At 37.4% G+C, this 13721-nt stretch overlaps 1 protein-coding gene across 2 annotated transcripts; it reads left to right on the top strand.

Annotated features, from left to right (window-relative positions):
• The first annotated feature begins 4264 nt into the window (after positions 1-4264).
• On the top strand, positions 4265-13011 carry LOC111819216 (sulfotransferase 1C2-like). Of its 2 annotated transcripts, XM_023725457.1 has the most exons (4): positions 4265-4932; positions 5648-5742; positions 5894-6080; positions 12497-13011. In XM_023725457.1, the coding sequence occupies exons 2-4, from the start codon at positions 5734-5736 to the stop codon at positions 12613-12615; spliced, it is 315 nt and encodes a 104-aa protein (XP_023581225.1). In that variant the 5' UTR covers positions 4265-4932; positions 5648-5733; the 3' UTR covers positions 12616-13011. The 2 variants fall into 2 exon arrangements, with proteins under 2 accessions (XP_023581225.1, XP_023581226.1); XM_023725458.1 differs by lacking the exon at positions 4265-4932 and having other exon boundaries at positions 5264-5742.
• The last annotated feature ends 710 nt before the right edge of the window (positions 13012-13721 follow it).

Raw genomic sequence — 13721 nt, 5'->3', positions numbered from 1 at the left:
TATGTATCCAGAGGACCCTCTCTCTTATTAGGCTTAAAATTGTTCTTAATTCCTAATTTCCCTATTTTATTTGCAAATTGTTAGGTTTTTACTTGTTAATCGCAAAAAGGCCATAAGAAATGTCACCTTAAACTGAGGACATTGATAACCCATCAACAACAGAGCTTATGCTTCCTTTTACTGTATTCCCTATAGAGGAATATGCTAAATTCACACCATTTCACTTCCTCTTTCTAACTAGTTTCCTCCTTAACTAATGGCAGAATTATAAAATTCTACCATAAAATGGAAGAATCGTAAAATTTCAGGAATGGCAGGTACCTTAAAGGTTATCTGATCAGAACACTCACCTAATGTTTGAAGCATCCTTACAACATTCCCAAGAGTTATATAGGCTAAGCTTCCTAACAGTAAGCACAGATTCACCACCCTGCAAAGCAACACATTCCATCTGGGAACTACTAAGATGTTTAAAAAAAAAGAAAAACTTCTTAACCTCTTACTGTGTGCCTACCATGTGATACAAACACTTAGCTAAGTGCTATGAAAACATTATCTCATTTTATCCTCACTAACACACCATGAGGTAGATGTTATCCTTATTTTACAGGTGAGGAAAATAAGAACCTCAAAGAGGCCAAGTAACCTGTCCACAGACACATAACTAACAAGGTGCAGAGCCAAGATTTAAATTCAAGTGTTAGCTTCAAAATCTTTGCCCTTACCTCTGTGCCATAACACGTCCAGCAGAAAACTCTCTTCCTGATCCTTAATTCCTCTTCCACATGATAGCCTTCTAAATATTTGAAGATAGTTAGCATGCCTCCTTTCTCTTCAATTCCATTTTTGGAATAAGCAGAGTTTAAATTAAATACATAAATTATTTTTTTTAAAAACAGATCTTGAACCTGCTTTTCCTCAAGACAGGCTATGCTGCTTTCTTCTACCATTATTACCCAGCGTGGCTCACCATCCCACCCCCATCACCACACAAGCTCTAACTTGGCCATAGCTCTGTTATTGTGCAGTGCTCAGAAGGCAGAGCATATTCTAGGTATGGTCTGCCTAGCATGGGGAGAGCAGACCTAGTACTGCTCTTGTCCTAAAGATGATTTTTCTATGAATGAAGCCACATGCTGACTGGATACCATGGACCCACCACATCACTAGGTCATAGCAGGATATCTGGGAGTATAATTTGAAAAAAATATGTTAGGTGATTCTCTTACACCTTCTTAGGTAAATTAATAGATTATTACTTATAAAGAGATTTTACTTGTAAGTACTGTATACTATATTTGGGTAATCAGCCTGGACAAACCCTATCACCACCAAAAATAGTCACTGTACAGTATTAAAGCTTTTTTCCTAATTCGCATAGAAGCACTAGCTTCACTTTTTACTCTTTATAGTTGTTGTTTTTTCCTGTGTGTGTGTGTGTGTGTGTGTGTGTGGAGGGTGTCTTAGTCATCTAGTGCTGCTGCAACAGAAATACCACAAGTGGATGGCTTCATCAACCAGAAGTTTATTCGCCCACAGTCTAGTAGGCTAGAAGTCTAAATTCAGGGTGTCAGCTCCAGGGGAAGGCTTTCTCTGTCGGCTCTGGAGGAAGGTCCTTGTCATCGGTCTTCCCACGGACTAGGTGCTTCTCCGCACAGGGACCCTGGGTCCAAAGGACATGCTCTGTTCCTGGCACTGCTTTCTTGGTGGATGAGGTCCCCAACTCTCTGCTTGCTTCCCTTTCCTTTTATCTCTTGCAAGATAAAAGGTGGTGCAGGCCACACCCCAGGGAAACTCCCTTTACATTGGATCAGGGATGTGACATGATCAAGGGTGTTACACCCCACCCTAATCCTCTTTAACCACAGGCAGAGACTATGATTTATAACATGCAGGAAAATCACAAAATGGAGGACAACCACACAATACTGGGAATCATGGCCTAACCAAGTTGACCCATATTTTTGCGGGACACAATTCAGTCCATGACAGAGGAGTATATGCGTATGTGAGTGTGTTTCAGGGACATTCTTCAATGACTTTTCGAGGGAGGAGTTATTTTTATTGCAAATGACAACATGATATAGTAGAAGGAGCAGGCTATGGAGGCAGAAGACCTGGGCTCAAGTCTTGACTATAATTTACTCCCCATGTGACTTTGGACAAGTAGCTTCACCATTCTCAGGTCCAGATTTATAATATAAAATAAAATGATCTAGTTCAAGCATTATCTAGAACTTCAAGTTAAGTAATGGCTAAAATATGCTATAGAAATATACTCACTTATTATTCTACTAGACAGATTTTTTAAACAGCCTTACACTTGGGTGGAAATGTTGCCAGTAAATATTTATCTAGAGAGATTAATTTATAACTGTATTATCATGATGTCATGTACACAACTCCAGTCCATGGACTAGACATGAGTGATACCACAAGGCAGTAAAATAAAGAGATGCTGATAGCTGCAAAATTACACGACATCTTCTAATTAATCTTTTGTCTTTCACTCAGTGTACAAATATGTCTTAGATTTTCAAATTAAATAATAACTATAAATTGTGTTCTGGAAATATGTTGATAGATTAATATTTTTATGAAACTAGTATTTTAGCATTTTATTTTTTCATTTTTTCCATAGCTCACCCCCTCCATTCATATATTAGTATTCCATTTTTCTGAGGCCACTTTATCCCAGAGAGTTTTACTTTTCTGCACAATTGTATCTTCAGATGGCCATCTAAAATGAAGATGCTCGTTATAATCGGATGTAAGAGGCAGAGGATTTGTTTTCAAAAAACATGGGAGCTTTGAAACACCTAATGGGAAGAATAAAAGAATGTGCTAATGCAGAATTAATCAGTTTGCTAGGCAGGCTTTAGGCCCTTAAAGTTGGAAAAATGAATTTGCAGTGGCATAAATACAGAGTGTGTAAATTTCTCTAGCAGCACTCAGCAGCAATGGGAAGAGGAGAAAAGAAGGTAAATTGTTGATTCAATATTAGATGTTTGTTAGGTGATTGAAATAAACAATAAGGAGGCAAGGAAGTTGACAGTATGGGCAAGAAAACTGTTGAGGTCATGAAGAAGGGGAATAAAGTAAAGATAGAAAGGGACCGAAGTGGTCAGACTAGGCCATTGTAGAAGCCAGTCATTAAAGTCCTTTCAGCTGATGGCAAGGACTGAGACTTCAGTGACTGTAGGCGAGAGACTAGAAGGTCGATTTATGACAGACAAGGAAGGAAAGGGTGGCATATACAAAGGACACAAGTCTCAAAAAAACAAAAACAATCAAAAAACAAACAACCCTGCATTCTACAGGAGGGAGAGTTCTGGAAGTTTATAGGAAGCAGTGAAATTTCTGGCTCACTCTCTAGATGCTAAAACACATGGGCTGGGCCAGAATGAACAACTTCTATTCAAGGGCATCTCAGAAGAAGGGGTATTTTTGGGCAGCAGAAGAAAGGCTTACGAAGATGTTCAGGCTAAGAAGTAGTGAGATAATTCTGTAACTTGATGGAGGATACAGGTTAAAGTATTTCCCATGGAAGGAAGATTTCCAATCTCTATTTTGAAAACTACTTTTTGTTTAAAACTATAGATCTACTAATGACCTATGAAGATTCTGATTTAAATATTAGCCAGAATGTTATTTTTTTATCTTAACCCTTTTTTAATACCTTTTAAAATATCTTCTAATATATTAGTTAGGGTATACACTTAGCCTATTACAAACTTAGACTTTCCTGTGTTAGTAAGGAAGACACAGGTAGCCAGTTTCTTTGAATTCTTTTGACTGGTTTAAGTTATTTTTCAACAAGATGGGTTGTAATTTAATTGGTCAATAATAGAACACTTAGTTCTCGAATTATGAGCTGGCTATTCTCCAAAAGTTCATTCTTAAGTCCATTTTGAGACACTTTGGGATGCAATTTCCTACTGCAAAACTGTAATGGTAAGGTCAATTACACCTAACCACGGGGCCTAACACTGGGTCTCTATGCCTACCCAGCCTTCTAGTCACAGAAGCAGGAGCTTCCCTACAGTCCAATGGCTTCCCCAGGATCTGCAACTCTAGGCAGTGGCATCATCCATGAGGACTGGGCTGTGGCTGCTGGTGGGAGGTTGGGGAGTGGGATACCACTGTGGGCATGACTAGTTTACTTTCTAAATTTGTGTGAGAGAAAATCAGCTTCCCTCCTGCCTTGTTTTTGTGCCTGGGAACAGGTTGGCCATTCTCAGATGAACCCCTCATCACTGATATGGTAATTTGGGTAATTCTAAGATAAGGTATTGTGTAAGTCACTGAAATAGCAGTGAGATTTCTAATAATGATGACTGTGTTAGGGCTGTTCTTCTAAGAAATGATACTTGTTATACAACCTTGGGTGTCCATGGAGTAGAAAACTGGATTGACTCTTTATGAAACCACTATAGTCCATGAAATTCTTATCTTAAAAATACACTGTGGGTATTTCTTGTCCTTTGTTTCCTCAAAAGCTAAAGTCATGAAAAATTGCAGTTCCTTTGGAAGTAATTATATTTCAATTTATTCAGAGCTTTAATGTTCAAAATGCCAAGCACAATGTTTGTCAGGCACTAATGGCTTAATAAATGTTTATTAAATGAATGAATGGTCAGCAATTCTCCAGGAAATTGCTAGCAGAGTAGCTCTTTTATGATCGGAACACTAGCTAGAGTTCAGTCTTTGTATGATAAGACATGTACAGAATGATGTATATGTAGTATTTTAAATTAATACGTTTTATGCTTTATATTTTCAAGTTAGTTGACTTCATGTGGTGACAGGAGGATGTTGATCACTTCGTGTTTTTAATCGCCACTGCTACAGTGGTTATTTTGCATGATAATATTTTACTTTGGGCCCTGGAGATTCTTATGGCTATTGTTTACTGACAGCAACAACAAAGAGGTAACACCAACTACAGATAAATCTGTAAGAATGTATTTTTTCAGTCTTCAGCTAAGATAAAGTGACAGAAAAGTAAATAGAATCTTTTTTTTTTTTTTGGCAGAAGTTTATAAACTTTTTATAGTAAGAACCTATAATTATGAAAATCATGACACTCTACAAGAACAAAAATGATATACCCCCCATGTTTCCCTATCTCTTCCAAGATTGAAAGTAGTTACTAAATAAAAAACTAAAAACCAAACCAGTTGGTGTTGAAGTCAGTTCTGACTCACGGCTAACCAAAGGTTGGCATCTGAACCCATCCAGAGATGCCTCGGAAGAAAGCCTGGAGATGTGCTTCCAAAAGGTCACAGCTTTGAAACCCTTACGGAATACGGTTCTACTCTGCATACGTGAGGTTGCTATGAAAGTAGTTATTAGAACCCAGTTATTGAGAAAGCATGTGCTCTGTATTTTTGCTACCACTTCTCCTGATGATAAAAGAATATTTACTAAAAGTGAGAAGAAACATCAGTAACCTTATTAAGAAATGTGGCCATCAAGCTTAATTCATATGACAGTATTCTATTTAATTGAAATAATTATTAAATTAAGTGCTTAAAAAAACTCTTTTACTCCAGAGTTTAATATGCATGTGCCTGATATTGAATACTTAACTAAAGGGAGAACAATTCAGGGTTGTATATTAATTCAACAATTCATTTTTCTTTAGTTGTGTATGGATCCTGGTTTGATCATGCTTTAAGCTGGGAAGAGCACAAAAATGATAAGAACATTCTAACAATATTCTATGAAGAAATGAAGAAAGTAAGTCTTTCTCAACTTTTCAACAAACAAAATTTAAATCTCATTAAGTGAACACAGTAAATCAATAAATGAATTCTTCTTTTCAGATTTTAAAGAATGAATTTGAAGTTTTGATAAAAATTATACTATTATTTATTTGTGTGTTGCTCAGGATCTTTCTAAAGGCATAAAGGAAATAGCTACTTTCCTCGGTGTACATATGAGTGACAGTGAAATTAATAATATTGCTTGGAAAACATCATTCAGTGAAATGAAAAATAACTCAGCCAGAGAAAACTATGATCCAAATCAAACCGTCTGTGCCCTCACATCTAATAGGAAGCTGGTGTTTAGGAAAGGTAAGCCAGAAAGAAATGTGGTGCTTTGCCTGGGGTTTGCATTTATAAGTGGTTCCTTTGTACTATTTTTAATCTCTCATCTTACCTTCGTACACTCCATATCTTGCACAATGCTTTTCCTGTCGTCATCCTTCAGGGATTGTTTATTAAATGAAATTGTTGAATGGCATTCTTCCTAGATATTGAGGTTTTCATGTCCAGTTAGGAACCAACTGAGAGATGCAGGAGTCAAACACATGGAAATGATGAACAATTTGAAGAATGTGCCCTAGGTCCATAGCCTAATGCATTTGCTAATACATCACCCCTGACTGTATAAACACACCCTTCCGGTCCCAGCCAATCAGATGCAGTCCTCTTCCCTGCTGGGCAGCATGAGGTAAAGTATGATGCAGTACATGCATCTCTTCAGGAGAGAAAGAAACTGTGAAGAGTATACTTTCCCATACTCATAATCAGATAAATTACTCTTCAGGAGTGAGTTGGGCAGAAAAGGTGGAAATATTATCTAAGGACATTCTTCTGCATGGAAACATGAAGAGAAAGAAATAAGTCTTCCCCACTCACCCCAATGTTATACTTAGGAGTTTTGGTTCATCTGGATACAGAATTGTTTTGAAGCCCATGTGAATTTTTATCCATATCTGTGGGAAAAATGTTTTTGTATTACTTGTAAAGGCAAGATTATCTGCATGTACATACTCAGGTTTCTTACATGAAAACACACGTTTTATTTTGCTTCTTTGGTACAAATGAATATAATTCCTTCCAAAGCAAATATTTGCCAACTTGTAGAGAACAGATATTGTCTTAACTTTGCAAAGATTATTTTTCCATTTTGATGGCTCATTTCTATCTCCTTATTTTGCCAAACCAGGGCTAAGAGGGAGGTGAGAATTCAATTTAGCAAATATTTATTAATAAACTTAATTCTAAGAACTAGGATTGAAAAACTGAATAAGGCACTGCCCTGTCCTTCAGAAGATCATAATCTAGACAGGAATACAAGGTGATAAGGACTATACTAGTAGTGTGAGCAAAATGTGAATGGCAGCATGGATAAGGGAGAGATAACTGTTTTCTAGCAAAGTGTGGATGGAGGTGAGGGGTGAGGAGATCACACTGGATCTGGGACTGGAAGGACAAGCGGGATTTTATCAAGAAAGTGTCAGGGAAGGAACACATTCCAGCCAGAGTTAGCAGCAAGCAGAAAGTCCAGAACTATCATGAAACTGGGTGGTATTTTCTAGAAAGAATAGGTAGTCTCATATGCTATACTGGTATGTGATGTGCGAAGCAGAATGAGGAACATGTGTCTGTAAAGAAAGAAAGATTAGGGCCAGCAAGCGACAGCTTTGATGGATATGGTGGGAAGCTTTTTCTCCTGGTTTATTTGTTGTTTTAAGAAGGCACTTATCATGGACAGGCCTGTGTGCTGTAAAATTATAATGTCAGCATGAGAATTGATTAGACAGGGGAAGCAGAGACAGAAAGTCCAGCAAATCATCCAGTTGTAACAACCCAGGTAAGAAATATTAAGGGTCGCAATTTGGGCAGGGGCAGTGGAACTGCTGTTGGCTAGAGCTGAGCTGATAAGTCAGTTTAGGAGACATTAGCAGATTGTAGAAATAGTTCAGGATTAGAGGGACTAGTAAAGAAAGAAGGAGCCCTGGTAGCACAACAGTTAAGCCCTTGGCTACTAAACGAAGGTTGGCAGTTTGAACCCACCCAGCGACTCCGCAGGAGAAAGATCTGCTGATCTGCTCCCGTAAAGATTTTAGCCTAGGAAACCTTATGGGGCAGTTCTACTCTGTGCTATAGGGTCACTAGGAGTTGGAGTCTACTCGGCTCAACAGCACACAACAACAACAGTAAAAAAAGAAGGAGCCCTGGTGGTGCAACAGTAAAACGCTCAGCTGCTAACTGAAAGGTTGGCTGACTGATATACTGCACACAGGAGAAAGACCTGGCGATCTGCTTTTGTAAAAATTACAGCCAAGAAAACCCTATGGGATAAGACAGTACACAATACTGGGGAAGTCAGTACAACTTGATCAAGGCAAAGTCATAGAAGCTTATAGACATATCTTAAAAAAAAAAAAAACAAAAAAAAACACCTACATGAGACCAAACCATCAACAATTACTTTAGAACAAAGATGAGAATGTAAGCAAAAGGCAAACTAGATAAATGGAAATGGAACCACTAAAACGGAAATAATGAAAATGTTCATGCATTGTGAAGAATGTAACCAATGTCACTGAACAACTTGTGTAGAAATTGTTGAATGGGAACCTAAACTGCTTGTAAACCTTCACCAAAAACCCAACAAAATAATATTAAAAAAGAAAAGAAAGAATAAGAAAACCCTACAGGGCGGTTCTACTCTGTCACATGGGGTTGTTATGAGTCGGCACACAACAAGAAGTAAAGAAAGGGATGTGACTTAGTTTTTTTTGGCTGCTGTAACAAAGTTCCACAAAGTGGATGGCTTTAAAGAACAGAAATGTATTTATTGTCTCACAGTTCTGGAGCCTAGAAGTCCAAATCAACATGTTGGCCGAGCCATGCTCCCTGTCAGCTCTAGGGGAAGATTCCTTCCTGTCTCTTCCAGCTTCTAGTAGCCCCAGGGATTTCCTGGCATTCCTTGGATTATAGATGTATCTTCACATGGCTGTCCTGACTGTCTCTCTCTGTGTCTCTTCTCTTTTAGGACAGCACTTAGATGGGATTAGGGCCCACCCTACTAATCACATGACCTCATGTTAATTTAACAATAACATCATCAAATACCCTATTTCCAAACAAGGTCATGTTCACGGGCACCTGGGGTTAAAACTTCAACATATCTTTTTGAGAGACACAATTCAATCTATCGATAGGAATAAAACAACCCAAGAGAAGCCAGGAAAAGAGACCAGCCAGAGTTGAAGAAAAACCAGGGTCAAACCAGGGTCAAAGCAATTCATTTGTCATTTGTGAATTCTGAGAGCACTGTTTCCATAGTTGTAGGGATGGAAGCCAGATGGAGGCCAGATGAATAGATGAGAGGTAAAGAAGAGCACCAACTAAAAATCACTCTTCCAAGAACTTTGGGAGTGGAGGACAGGAGCAAGATGAGATGGGAGTTTGAGAGAGAAGTAGAATCAGAAAAAGCATCAGGAGGGGTGGAGTAGAAGATAAAAGAAGACAAAGAATTTAGAAAAGAATACATGAAGGAAGGCAAAGGAAGAAAAGGGGTGAGAAAGAGAAAGTAATTGGGAGGGACCATGGCAGAGACCACAGGGAGGAAGGAGGAAGTTCTGAGGCTTGGTAGAGTTCAGTGTTACTCCTGAAATCTTTTTATCACTGCACTTTGAGATTCCAATTAGCGAGATAATCAGTATTTACACTTCTTATCCTCACCTGCCTCATCAGTGAGCCTAGCAAATATCCCCAGGTAGAATGATATCAACATAATTGTAGCTAACAACATTAAATTCTAATTATTTAAATTCTACTTGATAAGCATTTTCCTTGTGCTGGATCTAACTAAGCACACAGGTTAACAGTGGAAACATCCTGACTGTTACTAGTGATCATGAGTGCCTGTTTGTAAATCTGTACTATATGAGGAACTGAACTCCAGGATGGCTCCGTAGAGCCCATTCACTTCATCCTTCCATTGGCTGCATGGGGTAGGAGTCAGGGATCCATTTTCTGCAAATAATCATTTCAAATCAACTACTAAAGTCTTTCATTTAGACTCCTTGGCACAGAGAGATATCCCTCACTTTACAAAGGAGAATCGGTTCCTGCAGTTGTCTTTAAACTAAGTTTCAACAATATGATTTTCACTTTCCCATAGATTTCCACTTGTAAAGTCAACAATAGAGCTAATATTCTAGAAAGTGCTATGGTGATCATGGAGACCATGTGACAAACAGCCATCAGAGTAGTCCACTCTAAAGACCAGAGTCTAAGGGCCCATACAAATTAAAAGTTACATGGAGAGTTGCAGGTATGGAAAGATGTATGGACAAGGATGCATACTGCAATATTGCTTGTAACAATGAAAACCTAGAGTGTACTTAAATGGGACACTAATCAGAAGCTGTTAAATACGTTAAGTCATATTCATGCAAGGTTTTATTTGAGAGTCATCGAAATTATAAAGTAGCAGTAACTAGCACTTTTTTAGTGCTTACTATGTGACAGGCATAATCCTTGATTTATCTTGTTTAAATTTGACAATGAACTTTTGAGGATGGTATTCATGTTATCCACATTTTACTGAGACACTGAGCACCTGAGTAACTTGTCCAAAGTCACACATTAACAGATTGCAGACCCAGGACCTGAATCCACTCTTACTCTACTACTCAACCATAATTTTTTTTGTAGGTGTATAAATACTAACATGGGAAAATAATCAAAATATAATAAGTAAAAAAAAAAACAACAGGTTGAAATTGTGCCATTGTAATAAGTATGTAGTTAATATGTACATATATGTTTGCAAAGAACAACATCTGGTAGAATACATGCCAGCCAACTCATTAGCAGTGTTGGATGAGTGTATTTCCTTGACTTTTATTTTCTTTTGCTTATCTGTATTTTCCGTAACCTACATATATAGCTCTTCCATTATTTTTAGAAAGAATTTTTTCTTAAAAAAAAGTAAGAGAAAGTTGCAGAAGCCAGATGTCTTAGTTACTAAGTGCTACTGTAACAAAATATACCACATGTGGGTGCCTTTAAAGAACAGGAATTTATTTTCTTGCAGTTCAGGAGATTAGAAGTCTAAATTCAGGATATGGCTCTAGGGGGAGGTCCTTCTTTGACAGTGGCCTCAGAAGTTCCTTAGTGTTCCTTGGTATTCCATGGCGTCTGGCCTCCGCCTGCCTGTGTCTCTGTGTCTATGCTGGTCTTTTTATAACTCGGAAATGAGTAGATTTAGGATCCACTCTACACTGGTAATGGCCTCATTAGCATAACAAATAGGATCACATTCACAAGTACAAAGGCCAAGAATTCAACCCTATTTTGAGGGACAAAAATTCAGTCCATAACACCAGACAAGCAAACAAAAGTCAGGTTAAATGAAGGAAGTCAACTGAGGTTTAGGTGAATTGGACACCAGAAGCCAAAAGGGAGAAGCAGGAAGGACCAAGGAATATTGATGGGTAATATTAATATTGCTCTTCTAAGTTCCAGGCACCAGGTCAAGTGTTTTCCACACATCAGTTTGTTTAACTGCATGAAGTTAATCTTGTGCCTCAATTGGTATCTGTTAGAAGCAATATCATTTCCTGACTCTGGGATCTTCCCTCTGGTACTATTGTTTCCATTGCATTTGTTTTTTTGCCAAAATAGAAGAGTTCTACTTTGCTGCTTCTTAAAGAGTCTTTTTTTTTTTTAATCACCTTTGGAACCAGAATCAACAACAACAAAAATTCTTGTGTTGTAATATATTTCTTCGCTCTAGGTGACATTGTCTGACATTCAGTCAAGCCACTGATATTTATTGAGCACTCACTATATGGTCAGCACTGGATTAGATGCCGCAAGATTGCACACCAACAATATGTCATAGTCCCTGACTTGAATGAGTTTATGATCTAATTGGAAAGAAAAGATAATAGAGACCAATATTAGACAGTCTGTAACTGAGGGATCAAATGACATATCACCGGCTCCCAGTGCATGTAGACCAACAGGGATGAAGGAAGGTTGGGGCCAGGAGTGGAAAAAGACCAAGATCCAGGGTTGGGTTCTGGCACAGTGTGCATAATGGAGGCAAGAAGGTCGGCCCTGAGTGCTTACCCTTATGGCCGAGGGTGAGAAGACTGACTTGTACGATCAGGAGAGGCTAGTGGACTGTGTGTAGTGTAGATCTTATTTCGATCCCCCAACATCTTAATTTGAAGATGAGGACTTCACACAAGGAACTTGGTGTTTATATTTTCAGTTCTCCATTATCGATTTTGTCAAATGAATTTCCTTAAAATGAGATCAATTACCCAGCCCTGTGGTATGTTCTCAGCACAGCTATGTTATCAGCACAGCTTCTGCTATGGAGGTGCACAAGTAGGGAAATGAGTAAAATGTCATTATGTTCACTTTGTCTGCCTTGTGTTTCTATTAAGTTCATGTGGGACATTTCTTTGCTTGCTACAGTAAAATCCCTGACATTTATATATTTGAATCTTCCTTTCTTTTTGAGAAATATCTTTTAAACTGCACAAATTAATATACAAGAATTACAGAAAATGTTAGAAACTGTAGATAGGTAAATGAAGAAAATAATAATCTGCCATAATCTTAGCATCAAAAGATAACAAATGTTTTCATTTTATTATGAATCTGACAGATTTCTTTTATGAATACTATATATTTAAATTGATTCTTACCTGATTCATTTCTGATTTTTCCAGGAGCAGTGGGTGATTGGATAAACTACTTTACTTCAGAGCAGAAGAGAGTATTTGATGAACTATTCACAGAGAAAATGAAACACAGTGAATTGGCAAGACACTTGGAGGATTCTTCTTAATATAAACGAGAAATGAAACCAATTTCCATTTTATGTGATGCAGGGTTTGGGGACTAACTAAAAATTTTTACCAATGTGGAAAGCAGATCTTTCTTTCTGTGAGAAACAGACACTTTATGAAAGTGTCAGTAGTGTTATGTGTGAGAGACTATTATTATCACATTTTGTGAGAGCAGAGAATTATTAATAAAAGGAAGGATAAAATTTTTGAATGGTTGAATTACATATCTGTTCTCAGGATATTCAGTAAGGCAAGGAGATTACTTCTATTCAGAAAGAGCATGTTACTGTTGATGCTCTATAAGCTGCATTAATTTACAAGAAAAGAGTTGAGGGATTATCTAAAATAACAAACCTCTGAGAAGAATTTATTTTTTGCCTATTTGAACAATCATGACCTCTAGACAAACGTTTTTATTTAAACATTCCTTGGTGTCTGTGTAGAAGTATTCTCCGGTGTCATAACAATGACAAACACAATTTTAGTATTGTGAAATCACCTAATAGGTAGATTATGAAATGACCACATTCCAATGTACTGCTGAGAATGAAGGGTGAAAAGATACTCTTTCACACTAAAATCACACTGGCTTTGTATTCCAGTATTTTTCTTAATCTTTAATCAAGTCAGTTAAATTACAAAATTTCTGATTTTCCAGTTTTGAAAAGTGTAATTTTCCTTGAGGTGTTTATAATTCTTTGCAGTATTTTGAACATGTATGCTTTCTTCCAGAGGCATTTCCAGCATTAATACAATCTCTGTAATTCTCGCTCTTTCCTGTAATGAATATTTTTCTGTGGCTTTAGCATAGAGGATGTTGTAATAAAATTTCAGTGAACTTTATTTCAGAATTATTACCTAAATGACAACATACAAATTATGTATACCTATGTCATACTGTTCACATCTGTATCATCTTATCTAACTCAAGGCTTAATGGGAAATCAAAATTGTATATTGTATATGACTCTGAGCTATGAAACTAAAGCAATGGGTTGAGTTAGTTAATTCTGCCAAAAACTTTGATCCTGTACCTTAATGTACTGTAAATCTTATCTTTAGTAACAAATCTGTTGGAGTTTTTATGTGTCAAGCTTATCACAAG

This window comes from Trichechus manatus, unplaced genomic scaffold (genome assembly GCF_000243295.1).
Source record: "Trichechus manatus latirostris isolate Lorelei unplaced genomic scaffold, TriManLat1.0 scaffold00313, whole genome shotgun sequence".
Taxonomy (NCBI): domain Eukaryota; kingdom Metazoa; phylum Chordata; class Mammalia; order Sirenia; family Trichechidae; genus Trichechus; species Trichechus manatus.
This window is presented reverse-complemented; position numbering and strand designations above follow the sequence as displayed.

Bases quoted from the DNA above. Each gene is read 5' to 3' on its own strand.
- LOC111819216 (XM_023725457.1), top strand. The intron at 6,081-12,496 runs GTAAGCCAGAAA...TGATTTTTCCAG, and splicing joins GAAGCTGGTGTTTAGGAAAG to GAGCAGTGGGTGATTGGATA.